The following is a 13,590-nucleotide window of genomic DNA, read 5'->3' on the forward strand; positions in this document are numbered from 1 at the left end:
CTCTCACCCATCTTCCAGGTGCCTATGCCCTGTACTGGGGGCACAGGCACCTTTTGTTTTGCTTCTGCCTCCCTGTGACCCCATTTACAGGTCAGGGCTCAGGTACTATTTACCCACATTTTTGAGCTCCTGCTGGCGCTAAATGAATATTTTGACTTCCCAGGCTGGGGATGATGCCTTGCCTGTGAAGCAGAAGGCTCCTTTTTAATCATTTCCCTCTACATGGGGTTATGTGCTCCCTCTTCTGCATTTTCTGTAGCTGTGAGCTTGGTTTAGCAGCAGCTGGTACTTGCAGGTACCTGCAAGAGCTGCAGTTCATGTTCATATTCAATAATCCCATGTACCAGTCCAGTCCCCAAAGTCCCTAAACAGGCAGCATTAATGCTAGGGTCACCAAACATCAGCAAGCAGGTCACATTTTAAAACAAGATGTAGCACTACATGAGCATCCCTGCAAATGGAACATGATGCCCTCAGGGCCACAGTTTCAGATTTGGACTTCAGGTACAAAACACTTTTGGATTGTACATCGTTTTGCATCCTGAACACCTTCCACACACTGGAGGGTGGCCAAGGGTAGCCTGCTAGGTAGGCAAAGGACAGAGTTGCCAGCACTGCATTTGCTGCCCACCAGCCCCATACTGCACGTCATTGTCCCCACGCTCACTCCATGCACATTTACAAACACTTGCAACAGGTGAACAGTATTAGAAGCTGAAGGGGATGTGAAAAAAATGCGTGCTTGCAGCTTTCCCTCCCTCCAAGCCACCCCAAAAGGGAGAAAACTCATAGTAACAGGCTGCAAAGTTAAGTGAAAAATAAAGTCTTTGTTGCACATGGAACAAAGATTATGTGATGGACCAGTTAACACCGCTGTGCTCCTCAGCACCCATCCCGTGGTCAGCTACATGCCACAGTCCAGCACCACACAGCCCCTCCAGTGATCCTTCGCTCCCTCTTCACCCCATGGAAAAATTGGGTAGGAGCGCATTTCGCTGCCACTTGCCTTTCCTTCCCAGAGCCCTGGCCATGGTGCCCATCCTTGGCCCTGAATATGGCAGCCAGAGTATTGGCGGCTACCGTGGCACACTGTTAATTCCTAAAAACCAGTTGAATAAATAGTGATAACCAAACAGCCTTTCCCCTGGGTATCAATGGTGAGCCACCCCTCTCTCCCTCCCCCTTTGGGGATTTCCACCCCAGGTCACATCTCCCCTCACACGCAGGCAGCTTTTAAAGAACGGTTTATTCGCTCAGAAACAGACGGTCACATCTCTTTGACCGAGATTTAAAATCCCAGTGTGTACAAAGTCACAGTCACGGCCTGCAGGGCGCACTGCAGCGCCCTCGGAATAAACAGTCACTAAAAATCCCAGCGTTATGTACAGCTAAGTGCCAGCTCAAGTATTCACAACACAGTAACGTACTGCAATTAGTTGCTTAAAAGTAGTTCCCTTGAGAAACAACCTTCTGCTCCAGCAGTGCCGGAGTCTGTTCCATCCTGTCCATCCAGTGATGCTCAGTGTTGCTGGCAGGTGTGCAGTCGGGAGGCATCGGCAGGGCCATGCTCTCGCTGGAGGCGGCACACCAGCCCCTCGGCGCACTGGCACCGCTGGAAGATCTCCAGGCCATGGGTGCCTTTCCGACGGTGCCGGGTACACACCTGCCCTTCCTGCAGCACCGGCTTGCAGATTTTGGACCAAAAGTGACGGGCACAGCACAGCCCGGCTGCACAGTCTGACGAGCGTAGACAGAAGTCCCCCTCCTCACCTGTGTGGGGACAGCGTGGCATGTGCTCAGCCCAGGATGCTCCCACTGGGGATGAGGGGGCACGGTGGGCATCCCCCATAGGGGACAGTGAGGCAGGGTGCACAGCATGCGCTGCTCTGTGGGGGTCAGTGGGGCAGGACAGGCAGCCCTGCAGGGGACAGCAGGGTCACAACACAGCTGACACTTTTACCTTTGGCAGTGGGGAGCCAGGCGGGAGCAGGCGTCCGTCGGGTCAAAATCTCAATGCCGATCTCATCCAGCTCGGTGGCTCCCAGGGGTGGCTCCGGGGGCATGCAGAGCCCTGCGGGAGGCAGCAGAATGGCTGTCAGCCATGAATGGACCCCAACAACCTCTCCCGCGGGCACCTCCAGCGTGTCGTCCCCCCTCCGCAAGCCCTGCCGCCTCTCACCGTTGCTGCAGGTCGAGCCGGGGCAGCACATGGCGTCGCGCAGACAGCGTTTGCGGCGTCTCCGGCAGGCGAGGCAGAGCGGGGCGCCCCCGCCGCGGGCCGCACCTCCACAAAACTCCTCGGGGCCACAGTCCTCGTCCTCGGCGCAGGGGAAAGGCTGGAGTGGGGCAGAGAGGAGGCGCAGGGGGTCAGCGCGGCCGCCACCCCCCCATCCCCAGTGTGTGCCCCCATCCCCCGTGTGTGTACCCCCTCTCCATCTCCAGTGAAACCCATCTCCTACCTGCCGGGTGGCGGCCGGCGGTGGCTTGTTGCTGCCGTCGAATGGGGCGGCGGGGGGGGCGCTGGCCTCGGCCGCTACCCCCGGTGGGGATCCCTTGATGGAGTTGGAGCTGAGCGCGCCGCCGGGTGCCGCCGCCCGCCCCGCCGGGGCCGCGAAGCTGAGCGCTGCCAGCAGCGCCACCAGCCCTCGCATCCTCGTCCCGTCCCGTCCCGTCCCCTCCCAGCCCCTTGTCCCCGGTGCTCTCCTCTCGGCGAAGAAGCTCCCGCGGCCCCCAAGCAGCAGCTACCTGCGCTGCCCGCCGCCGCCTTTATACCCCTGGGGGCTGCCTCCTGCGCCCGCCCCCTCGGGGAGGAGGGCACGGCAGATGGGATTTCAAAGGGTCCCCGGGGGTTGTGAGACCCCAAAACCACCCCCCACCCCGCCCCGAGGGCTCCATCATTGGCCGCCGGCCCGGGAAGGGGGTTTCGCAACGGCGAGGGCAGACACCCACCCCCCACCCCACCCCGGTCCCCAGCCAGATGCTCTGCATGCCCTGCCGCTGTCTCCAGCCGGGCGCGCCGCCTCGCCCGACGGGAAGGGACGGAAAAGAAGCGGGGGGAGGGGGGCGCCCCATACAACCCCCCCAGTGTCTAGGAGCCACGATGAGGTGCAGAAAGGCCGCCCCCCCCGGGTGCAGAGGCAGTCCTTTGGTCTCCTATAAGTCTGCGCCCCCCTCCCCCGCGCCCTTCCTGGCGCCAGCGCGACTTTGCAGGAAGGGAGGGGGCCGCTCGGCACCCCGTCACCCCCCGGCCCGGTTGGGGAGGGTGGGGTGGGGTGACGGGACATGGGAGGGGCTGAGCCCCCCCATCGGTGTCCCCCTCCCCACTCCCGCGCAGTCGCCTGACCCTAGCCCGGGAGCCTCGGTCGGAAGGGGAGGACCGACATCGGTGGGGGAAGCTCCCCGGCACTTTGATGCGGGGCGCTCGCCCCTTCATCCCGCCTCCCCGGCCCCTGCACCGGCGCCCTCGGGGCGCCGCGGCGCCCCCCCCCCCCCTCCGAGCCCCCCGCTCAGCGGCAGCGCGGCTCGGCTGTCGACACGGCGCCCCCTTGCGGCCACGCTGGGGCAGCGCGCCCCCCCCCGGAAGTTGTGCAAGCGCCGTTAGCAAAACCCAGTTAATTAAATTGGGTTTTCATGATGACGGCCTAATGCTCTTATTTATTTATTTTAGTTGGGTTTGAAAGAAAATACAGTAACAAAAAAAAAAAAAGCCTAAACACCTCAGCGCTGCCCCAGCCCGCCATAAATATTTATTCCCCCAAGGGTGGGTGATTTCAGATGTCACAGTCCTGCAATCAAAACCTCAGCAGTGCTCACCCGCCTCCAGCGCAACGGGTATCGCTGTAACTCTGTGGGAGCTGCTATCAGGTATTTCAGGCCCAAGAGGCTCAAGCTGGGCTAATAATTATCTGGGAAGGTTTCGGCGAGCACCTAACACAGCTGCCAGTGGAAGTGGTGCTGCTTGTCAACGCTCAGCAGACATCCCCACCACAGCCAGGTGGAACCAGGGCCTGGCTTCTTTTAACCTGCAAGAATGAAGGCCACACCTTGCCCCCAAGCCCCTATATTCCCCTTGCAGTTTCAGGTGAGGGTCACCCTGTTTTTTTATTGTATTATTAACTGGTATCTGTGATTGCTGCATCCTGCAAAATCATTTTTCAATGTTTCCCGGCTCCTGCTTATGCAGTTACCGAATTTATATCCCTCCTTTCCCCAGTTTTTACTTCTGTGTCCACATAGCACTGAAGTACACTCTTAACCTTGACCTTGCTGAGATTTAACTGTGTCACTCAGGGGCTGAGCTGTTTCTCAGGGATGGATTTAAACCTATTGGGATGGACAGAGTCTCAGCATCCTGAACACCACATCATCCTGCACACAGAATTGTTGTCTTCATGACATCCCATGGCTGTACTGCCATTAGAAGCTGTGGCTCTATCACCACATCTTGGCATTTTCCATGAGGGACAGTGATGACAAGGACATCATTGTTTTTTGACACAGTTGTTGTTTGCAGTCACATCCCGTCTATGGATGATGCAACACATGCTGGAAATATGGTTCTTCCCAGCTGCATGCCCTGGACTCGCTTATATTGGTAACAATCAAAATATAAAGTGAATTCTTCATCTCTGAAGAATAAACATTCTGCAAATGTGCTTATTGGTTAGCGTGTTCACAGAATAATTTGGTTGGAATAGAGCTGTGGGGCTCACTTACTGCCAACCCTGTTTGAAGTAGGACCTCCCAGCAGCCTCAGATTTCTTTGGCCAGGCTACTCAGGGTGGTGCCAGTGCTCAGTAAGTCCTCTAGTAACTGTGGCCATTTGCCTTTGCAACCTGCATAAAATCTGGATCCCAGTCCTAATCTCTAAGTACCATAAATTTTATTTATGTCTTACTGCATATCATCATAAGAGAGAATAAACCCCCCAATTTAATCACTAATCAGAACTCCTCTCCCAAGCTTGGCTTCTGCTGTGGAAGAAAGCCATTGACAAGTCGTTCAAAAGTAATTATTTTTATTTCAACTCTATAAAGTATACAACAGGCACTCGGCAATTACAGCTGCAGGGAAAATACAGAGCAAAACAAAAGCGGTTAAAGTTTATGAAAAAAAGTTCTTAAATCTACATCAAAAGAATACCACCGGCCAGTGACCGGTGGATGACTGACATTTGTCTGACAAACAAAACCTCTTTTATGTAGGAAGAAAACTGGAAAAAATAAGAATCTAAAACAAATGGCTAGTGTAAAAACAGCGTAAACTGGGACTTGGGACAATGGGCAACTCCAAACAAAAATTTCTCCTTTTGCCAGTAAGGCTCTAAAACTGCCCAAGTCTCAGTGTTACGGCTGGTTTACACAGCCAGGGAGCTGTGGAGGACAAGGAGCTTCCAGCTTCCCAGCTCAGCTTTGTGGGAGCGCCGAGGGCTCGCCTCCGCAGTAGTTTGCATATAGAAGGAGTCAGGGGAAAAGCACAGATCCTGTTTTGTTGAGTGGTGCAAACCAGCTACGCCTTTGAGTCAGGCTTCCAGGTCAAAACACGCAGGTCAGGTTGCACACCGAGTTGCTCATAATTTTTTGTGTGTGGGAGATTTCTAAAGGGGTTTGTATAAGACAGGAGGTTGGCGCTGGACAGCACGATGGGTTGAATCTGCACACCTTAGCAAAACAGGAATACCTGTCTACGGACTGATAGGATGTCATATATTAATTTGACCTGCACATAACATTTATACATTTCACAGAAATGACTCTGTATCTCATTAACAGATACACAGCTCTGGTACATTGAACAGAAATAAGAGAACAACTTCATCATTTCTGTAATTCATCAATATTATATAATAAAGGCTTAGAAATTGGTAGCAGAAAGAACTGTAAAACGCAGCAAGCTAAGAAAGGACGACATTTTGAGGTGTGTTTGTCTTTGTCATGCAGCATAACACCAAATTTGTAATCTTTTTTTATAGGATGCCATGGATTTAAGGCACTTGCAACAATGCCAGATAGCTAGTTATGTTCTAAAACTATGGGACAGGTGAGTTAACAATACAGTTGACATAAAGTTTAATAATACTGACAGTTATGACATTAATTCAAGTCTACCTTGATCTAAAAACATTACATTACAAATAAGAGAATGAAGTAATAATGCCATGGAACTCTAAAAGAAAAAGTTATATGTGTACCACAAAATATCAACACGAAAATACCTATTTACATAAATATTTGCTTGTGGTCCTGTTGTTAAATAAGAGTTTGCTATGGATAATGCAGCTATAGATCATCTGTGTCTTAATGACACCAACCTTAATATACTCATTTTAAATATGGGAGCTGCTTTCCCCTTATGTAGATATGCCATTGTCCCATATATTAAAAGAAGAAAGGACAGTAAAGTGGAAACACAGAAGCAATCCATTGTTGTGAATATATATATATAAAAAATGCAACTCAAATATATTACTTATAAACGAAGGTGGTTATCATATACATATGCTAAGTATGTTGTTTAAAGTATGCTTAGGAAAGGTGATGAAAGTCAAGTGAGGTGTTTGATGTCAAAATAAACTTATATTCCATATAGTGCATGCTGCACGCTGCAGGTATTAATTACCGTGCTTGGCACAAGGAAGAAGAGACAGGAGAAAGAAAAGTAACTCATCAGCCCATTTTAAAACCTTCTTCCTGTAACATTTTCAGGTTGGCCCCCAAACTCATAGTGATGCTTTTCCTCCCGGCAACCCCTTGACTGACAACTGCATCTCAGCTACTGAATATCATTATTCTGGGACAAACTCCTCTCTATGTACCTCTATAGAAAGTTACCAAATGCAAAAACTTTTCTCCTCCAATGTCACTGCAGCATCGAGTGAAAAAACAGGGGGATGCAAGTAAAGAATTCAGCTTTTAGTTAGCAGCCTGTTTGCTAAGATGCCTAGTGATTATTTTAGCCCTAGTACTCAGCATTGGCTTTCAGTGTTTTCCATCCCTCAGATAAAGGTTGAGAAGCCAGTAGTTACTGTCTTTTCCCTATGGTTTTGAAAGCAAACAAAGTTTTAATGATTAATGAATAGCAGAAATAACCTGAAGTTACTGTGCCAATGGTGTTGCCTCACCCTTTGGAAAATTCGAAAGGAAATTCAGAGACACAGACTGGTTTCAAAGGCATCACGATGACTGAGCTCTTTAGTTTGCTATCAAACATCAGACATTGTCAATGCTGTCAAAGAAGGGGAGAAAAATACCTTTCTAATACACTCTATTAAGTTCCTTCCATTAGAAACATGGGAAAGAGTTGGGTTTTAGCACAGGGAAACATTTTTACTGTTAAAACATACATTTTCTGTGTACTATGTAGGCAAAAGTCATATGAGTGACTTTTTAGCAAGAGTTGATCTTTCGACTTCCGGTGTATACAACAGCTCTTGGCAGCTCTGAGATGAAATGGGGGAGCACCTGCTAATGTTTTGAAGCAGGGTCTGTTACAAAGACTGAAAGCTGATGTTTCTTGTTGGTATGATGGGATAAACTTTTAGTCCCATGTATATGCAATAAACAGGCACTCAAGACAGACTCCTGTTATATCCTATAAATCAGAAGAGACACTATTCAAGCAAAGGAAAAACAGTGGAAGTGAAGAAAAAGTGTACACATGATAACACTGTTTTCCCCAGCTCTTTTTTCCAGAAGAGCTGACTCAGCTCTAGCTATCCCCGTGCTTTAAACACGGTCACTGGGGTCCTGGTACAGCAGAGACATGGAAATCTTGCACAAACACATCCAATATAGGTTTTCCATTTAATTCCACTGACTTTCCTGTGGTGTTTCTTATTCTGGTGAGGCACTAGGATTACATTTTTATGGGCAATATTACAAACAGAGCCAGAAAACTGGCCCAGTATCACCTTTTATTTTAACTAGCTTTGTACTAAACATGGAAGAGATGCAGACATGAAGATGTAAAATTATCTAAGAGCATGATGGAGAATGATGCTTCTTGCTACATATTTCTGAAGTGGTGGTTGACGGAGTAGGTATATTCACAGATGAGGGATGTACATAGCACCTATAAAGTACATTATGGGTCTTATGTTTTCCCTTTGGGTTCTAAAAAGATGAAAGTTAAGCTTAGTTTTATGCCTAATAGCTAATCAATAAGACCAGTGGGCTGCTGTCACTTTATTACAGGACCATTATTTAAGCACTATTTTATATGTAAAATGGATTAATTTTATGATTTATTTTTCATGCAGTTATGTATTTGTATCAAGGGAAAGGAAAAAACCCCAAATAAATATCGTGTTACAGTATGTTCTCAGCTGTATGAGAAAAGTGACCCATATCTGCCTTAACAGGGTCTAGAGCAGTTGTGCTTTTGTTTTACTAGGCTAAAAAAGAAACTCTCAAAAATAAAGAGGAATGGTAACATTCATTCTTGTAATGAATACTGCTCAGAAAGAAAAAGAACAAATTTTATCACTGCTTTGACACAAACTCCTTGACCAGTACTGTTGTGGTCCTCCTTTGCTCCTACACTGGCCTACAGCAGAAGACCTATGGTGGAGGGTGGGAGTAGCCCAAATCCTGCACTGTACTTAGCTACAGCACTTAATAAATTACTATTGATCCTACTGATAAAGCCAGAACCTTGCAGCTAGAATTAAGTGTTTCTTAAACTACATATCTCTCGACTTTTATAATTAAGAGTGTAGCAAGATCATCGCAGTGATAGAAAACGTATTTCTTTACTGGTGAAAGGCTTTGCGTCAGGACCACCATGTCAACTGCTATTTTAAGTTCGAACATAAAACGTGAAGAGCACTATTGTCATCTAAGCAATAAGTCCTAATGCCACTGTAGTTACTGTAGCAGCATCAATCAAGGCATCATGGTGACCCCGAGCACTAATCCTCCCCAATTCTTTCAATTTCGCTGGCAGCCATGTCCCAGGAAGCTGTCTTCAGCAAGGCAGAAGCAGGTAAGAGAAATACATTAAAAATCTATGTCCCATCCTGAGTTGTCGTCAGGGGGTGGTTCATCACTGTCCTCTGGGAAGCTGTCAAAATTGCTTGTGTCTGTTGGAGATGCAACCTGCAGAAAGAAAAGAGTGACAAGAAGGAGATGGTCATCAAAGTGGACCTCTGCAGACATTTCCTCTTGATCTCACAACCGTGGTCATTCAAGAGTGTTCATTGCTAAGTGCAGCAAGCAGGAGAAGTTCTGCATTCCACAACTTTTTGCCGAATCCCAGGAAGATTTCCCACAGCTCCCTTACTCTAATGATCCAGGCCCTCTAGGGTCTCTAGTTCAAGAGCAAAAGAGCAACTGCCCTACCCATTGGTACAAGGTCATCAGTAAAGACTTGGAAAAGCTCTGGACTTCCCCCCACCCCCATTTCCAATTTATCCTAGGATAGATTCCTAGGATCCTGAATTTGAGAGGCTGTGAGCTGGGCCCTGCCACATTTGAGTTTCCTGACAAGTATTGCTTGGTCTTGTGAGCCTACAAGAGAAACTCATCAACTCATCTTCCTAAGATGAAGGCCAAATATGGTGGTTTTGGTTTTCTCTTTTACTTCACAGTGTGACTGAAACTTTCTTACACTGTGACATTCAATGTAATTTAAAAAAAAAACAACAAACAAACCAAAACCAGACCAGCAGCTCTCCAGACCAAAATAATCAGTGTCTTACTAGAGAAAATCAGTACTTTAAGCTGTACCCCAAGTAGCCCGTGCAGGCTGGAGGTGACTGCCCTTGCCGTTGGAATTCCGGTCAGGAAACACTGTCATTTTTAGCCATTTCTCTAGCGCAACTGTGGAAAAGCCACAGCCAGAGACCAGCCTGCAGCCTAGGAGATGTATTGATGCTGGATGCTGCTGTAAGCCTTGGGAAACGAGAACTCCAGCTTCAGCTCTAAATTTAATTTGCTGCCCAGCTGCATCAGCACTTTCCTGCTGCTGAAAACATCTTGGGGAAAATTAAGACTCGAATACCCAAATAATTTTGGAAAAAAACAAAAACTGTAAAAGCTTAGTGGAGTACTACAGGTTGATTAGATGCTTCACTGTGTACTGAATACTGTAATTTTGTTTCTTTTGAGTTATCTGGATCTGTTTACTTTGTTGGTGCTTCTCCACCCTTCAGGTCTTCACCCTTGGGGTGCTCTACACTGGTTCTCCTCCATGGTGCCATGGGCTCTCTCAGCCCACCTCATGTGAGCTCTCCCTCTGGCAGCGGAAGTGTTGGAGATGTATGTTACAAGGTACCTGCTACCAAAGTGTAAGAGATGCAGCTGGTGTGGCCATTCACACCAGGGTGCACACAAGCTGGAACTTCTTGCGGAAGCCTCTCAGCAGTGATGGACAGTGCGTAAGTCAACTTCACTGGGAGAAAGCATCTCTAGAGCTCCCCGGGGCTCCTCTGCAGATGTCTACTCTGGAAGCACCTAGCAGGCAGTTTTTTTGAGCTCTGGTTAGATGAGTCTTTAAGGGAAGTAAGTCCTGCTTTGGGAAATGGATTGCATTTTGTGTTCTTCTGACAGAACAAAAAGGCTGAGTATATCCAACACCTCAAAGATAGAGGGTTTTCTTTTTCTTATAAGAAATATGACCTAGGGAAAACAAGGTTGCATGAATTGTTACTCTACTGATTGACATTATGTGATGCTAATGCTGTTCTGTGTGATTCCCCACAGTTCTGAGGTTCAGGTCACCTATGTGGCCTGCAGTTCTTTACTGTTGGAGACATGGGAAGAAACATCCTCTAAATGCCCTCTTCCGTCAAGAAGGGACTCTCTAAAGTTACCTCCTGTCCAGGAAGATAAAGTGCAAATGTCAGTATCAGCTTTCTGGTTGCTTAACAACGTAAGGGCTTGAGACGAATTATGGTGCAGGGATCTGCAGGTCTTTCTCAAAGGCAGAAGCTGTAATGCCAGACAGCACATCTTTGGAAGACCGAAGAGCTTTTAAGGACAGACACTGTCACAGATTTCTTCTGTTGTATTGAGGGTCAGCTGCTCCCTGAAGCAATGTCCTAGCAGCAGGATGTAAATTGAGATCTTTCCTAAAATGCCATGGAATAAGAGCTAAAGACCAGCTTTTGATTGCCTCACTGGTAGTACCACATAACTGCTAATTAGGGTTTAAGAGCTGGCGAAGGCCTTTTTTAATTAACAAAAAAAAAAAAAAAGAAAAAAAAATCTAGTCTCTATGTTTAGCCCTGTTTGCTCCTTTACAGCTAACAAGGAACTAGAGAGATGCACTGATTGAAGTTAAAATGGATTTCTTTCTCAGAGCTATGTATTTTGGGTCCCTTTTCAGACATGGCTCTTACCAGCAGTTGGGACTTTTGCCAAAGCAACTGAAAAACTCGTGGAAAACAAAGCTAAGCAGGACTGACAGCTTTGGTGTTGGCAAGATACACTAGTTAATGGAGGAAGATTTTGGAGAAAATCTCAGGAGTATGTCTAGGGAAGATATTACACTTAAGAGCTCTAGGAAAGAGGTAGCTGTGTTGAATTGGGATCAGGTCAACGTATGCCTTTCAGCGTTGAGTTGTTCTGGAAGAAGGATTCCTCTGAAGAGGGAAGGATGCTCCCATCTATTTTGGACAGCCTTGATAGTGGTGTGCTGGCCAAAAGGGTAACAGCAGATCACTCTCTTGAGAGCAATCACAGACATGTTCCTTGGTAGGACATCAGCTGTCCCATGAATATACAGCCTTGATGATGCGAAGAAATAATGCCAACGAAGTGAACTGGGTGTTCACAGAACCCTTTTCTACTACTGCATTGGACCCAACTGAAAAAGCAAAGAACAAGTGCTTTCCTGCACAATAGACTGGAGACCAGCCTTCCTCTAGGCAATGTCAAAGGAGCAGAGACCATTTCTGGTGGTGGTGGAGCAACATCCCAGCTTGGGCATGTCAGGAAGCAATTCATGTCCACAGCGAGGAAATACTGCTGAAGTCACTGCTGCTAGTTGTGCTGTCTGAGAGTTAGACATTCAGGGTCCATATATATACTGGGTAGAAAGCAGTATTGGAAATGTTCTTACTAAATCAAAAATTCATGAAAAACAATTAGAAAAACATATTCGGGCATTTCAGGCTACGCTGACATCCTGCACAGATAAACAAGGAATTGTAACTGGATATAAAGGAGCAAACTTGACTTTATTTTGTGATTTTGAAATGTAGTGAACAGTGCTGCTGACAAATTAATAGTCATTAAAAAGAAGCTTACCAGAAGAACCAGTTTTGATCTATAAAACATTTATGTGTTCTTTGGGTATCCTGCTTTAGCCAGATATTTGCAAAGTCCTGCTTTCCCCCACTGACTGTCAGTAACTTCTACATAGGGCAAAAGGTGAGGGGGGGGTGCAAAACCGCCTTGCTTTTTCATAGCTGGTAAGAAAACTTTTGGATGGCAGATTTAGCCCTGGAGCTGTGCCTGCCACTGCTGCAGGAGGTGCCGGACCACGGGTGGACAGAGCAAGGGGCTGCAATTAAACATGATTGCTAATGTCATTCTCTTCGTGATCCTGCGGGAGAGGCACGGAGAGAAAGGGATTAAGTTGAAACAAGGAGGGGAGGCTGCAGAACAGAAGGGGCCAAGGTAATTTCTATCAGCTAATCCTGTTTGGTTTCCCTTTGTGGCAGGCTTTGTGGGTAAAGAGCTCACAAAGACATCAAAGGAACAGCTTTGCTCCAAAGGAAAATGAGTCGAGCCGTCCCTCCATGTCTGCTCCCAGTTAAACATAAACTAAGCGGTAACAGGGCTTTTCATGTAGGGGACAGAGACAGGAAAAAAGAAAAGACAGAAGAAAAGGTTAATGCAAAAGAAAAGGGAGATGGCATACAAATCCCACTTGCCTTGCCAAAAGAAGTAAGAATAAAGGAGGAAGAAAGAGGACGCATTTGAGAGAAGGGGTGAAAGTGGCAGTTCTTCACTGAAATGTGAAAAGTAGACGAAGAAATAAGTGAAGCAGTTGCAAAAGAGAAAAATGTGTAGTAGTGAGTGATCCTGCCCTGATCTCCTGCTGAGTAGGGCATTTCATCGCAGTCATGCTCTCCCCAAACTGCCTTCTCCTGGAAGAGACTGCCCGGAGACCAAATAAGGCTGGAAATGTCTCGACTTCTTCAAGCATCTTCAGAAGAAATAAAGCACGTGCTGTTGCCACTTGACTGCAGTGTACTAGTGCCTGCAGCTTGTAACATTCATGTAGAAGAAACTTATTGGCTGTGAAGGAGAAAATAATTAAGAAAACTTACACTTGGTATTATAGGAGGTGTCAGTGTCCCTTTTCGTAACCCTTCCCAGTTAAAGCCTTCAAACCATCTAGAAGGGAGGGAATAATGAAACAGTTACACATACAGTGAAAATCTCTCTGTAGCACAAAATTAAATTTAAATTGCTTAAACAGTGGGTTTCATCTCCTGCAGTCATCATCTTCAAATTGTCTAATTAGCCTTAATAATGCTTCCTGTCAACTTTATATATGGGTTTTTTGGGACTGAAAATGAAGCATGTGTAGCAACCGAGTGGTGATAGCATGGCAAGTACAAATTACCAGTGCTCAAAAGAC

At 47.1% G+C, this 13,590-nt stretch overlaps 2 protein-coding genes across 4 annotated transcripts in view; both read right to left on the reverse strand.

Moving 5' to 3' along the window:
• Window positions 1–1,227: 1,227 nt before the first annotated feature.
• Window positions 1,228–2,651, reverse strand: DKK1 (dickkopf WNT signaling pathway inhibitor 1). The gene is made up of 4 exons (XM_030487549.1): window positions 2,460–2,651; window positions 2,180–2,336; window positions 1,961–2,071; window positions 1,228–1,770 (listed from the first exon to the last, which is right to left on the reverse strand). The coding sequence occupies exons 1-4, from the start codon at window positions 2,649–2,651 to the stop codon at window positions 1,520–1,522; spliced, it is 711 nt and encodes a 236-aa protein (XP_030343409.1). The 3' UTR covers window positions 1,228–1,519.
• A 2,349-nt stretch (window positions 2,652–5,000) lies between these two features.
• The window catches only part of PRKG1 (protein kinase cGMP-dependent 1), a 481,254-nt gene continuing 472,664 nt past the window's right edge, over window positions 5,001–13,590 (reverse strand). For all 3 annotated transcript variants that reach the window (XM_030487822.1, XM_030487821.2, XM_032919960.1), the window contains 2 exons: window positions 13,277–13,343; window positions 5,001–9,095 (listed from right to left, as the gene is read on the reverse strand). In XM_030487822.1, coding sequence (XP_030343682.1) covers window positions 8,997–9,095; window positions 13,277–13,343 — 166 coding nt within the window. In that variant the 3' untranslated portion in view covers window positions 5,001–8,996. The remainder of the gene's footprint in view (window positions 9,096–13,276; window positions 13,344–13,590) is intronic.

The sequence above is a fragment of the Strigops habroptila genome, chromosome 5, assembly GCF_004027225.2.
Source record: "Strigops habroptila isolate Jane chromosome 5, bStrHab1.2.pri, whole genome shotgun sequence".
NCBI classification, from domain to species: domain Eukaryota; kingdom Metazoa; phylum Chordata; class Aves; order Psittaciformes; family Psittacidae; genus Strigops; species Strigops habroptila.

What these genes read in the sequence shown, in the direction of transcription:
- DKK1 (XM_030487549.1), bottom strand. Translation starts at nt 2,651, where the DNA reads ATGCGAGGGCTGGTGGCGCTGCTGGCAGCGCTCAGCTTCGCGGCCCCG. An exon ending in CGCCGGCCGCCACCCGGCAG is followed by an intron (nt 2,337 to 2,459) that starts GTAGGAGATGGG and finishes GCCCCACTCCAG; the next exon opens with CCTTTCCCCTGCGCCGAGGA. An exon ending in CGGCTCGACCTGCAGCAACG is followed by an intron (nt 2,072 to 2,179) that starts GTGAGAGGCGGC and finishes TGCCTCCCGCAG; the next exon opens with GGCTCTGCATGCCCCCGGAG.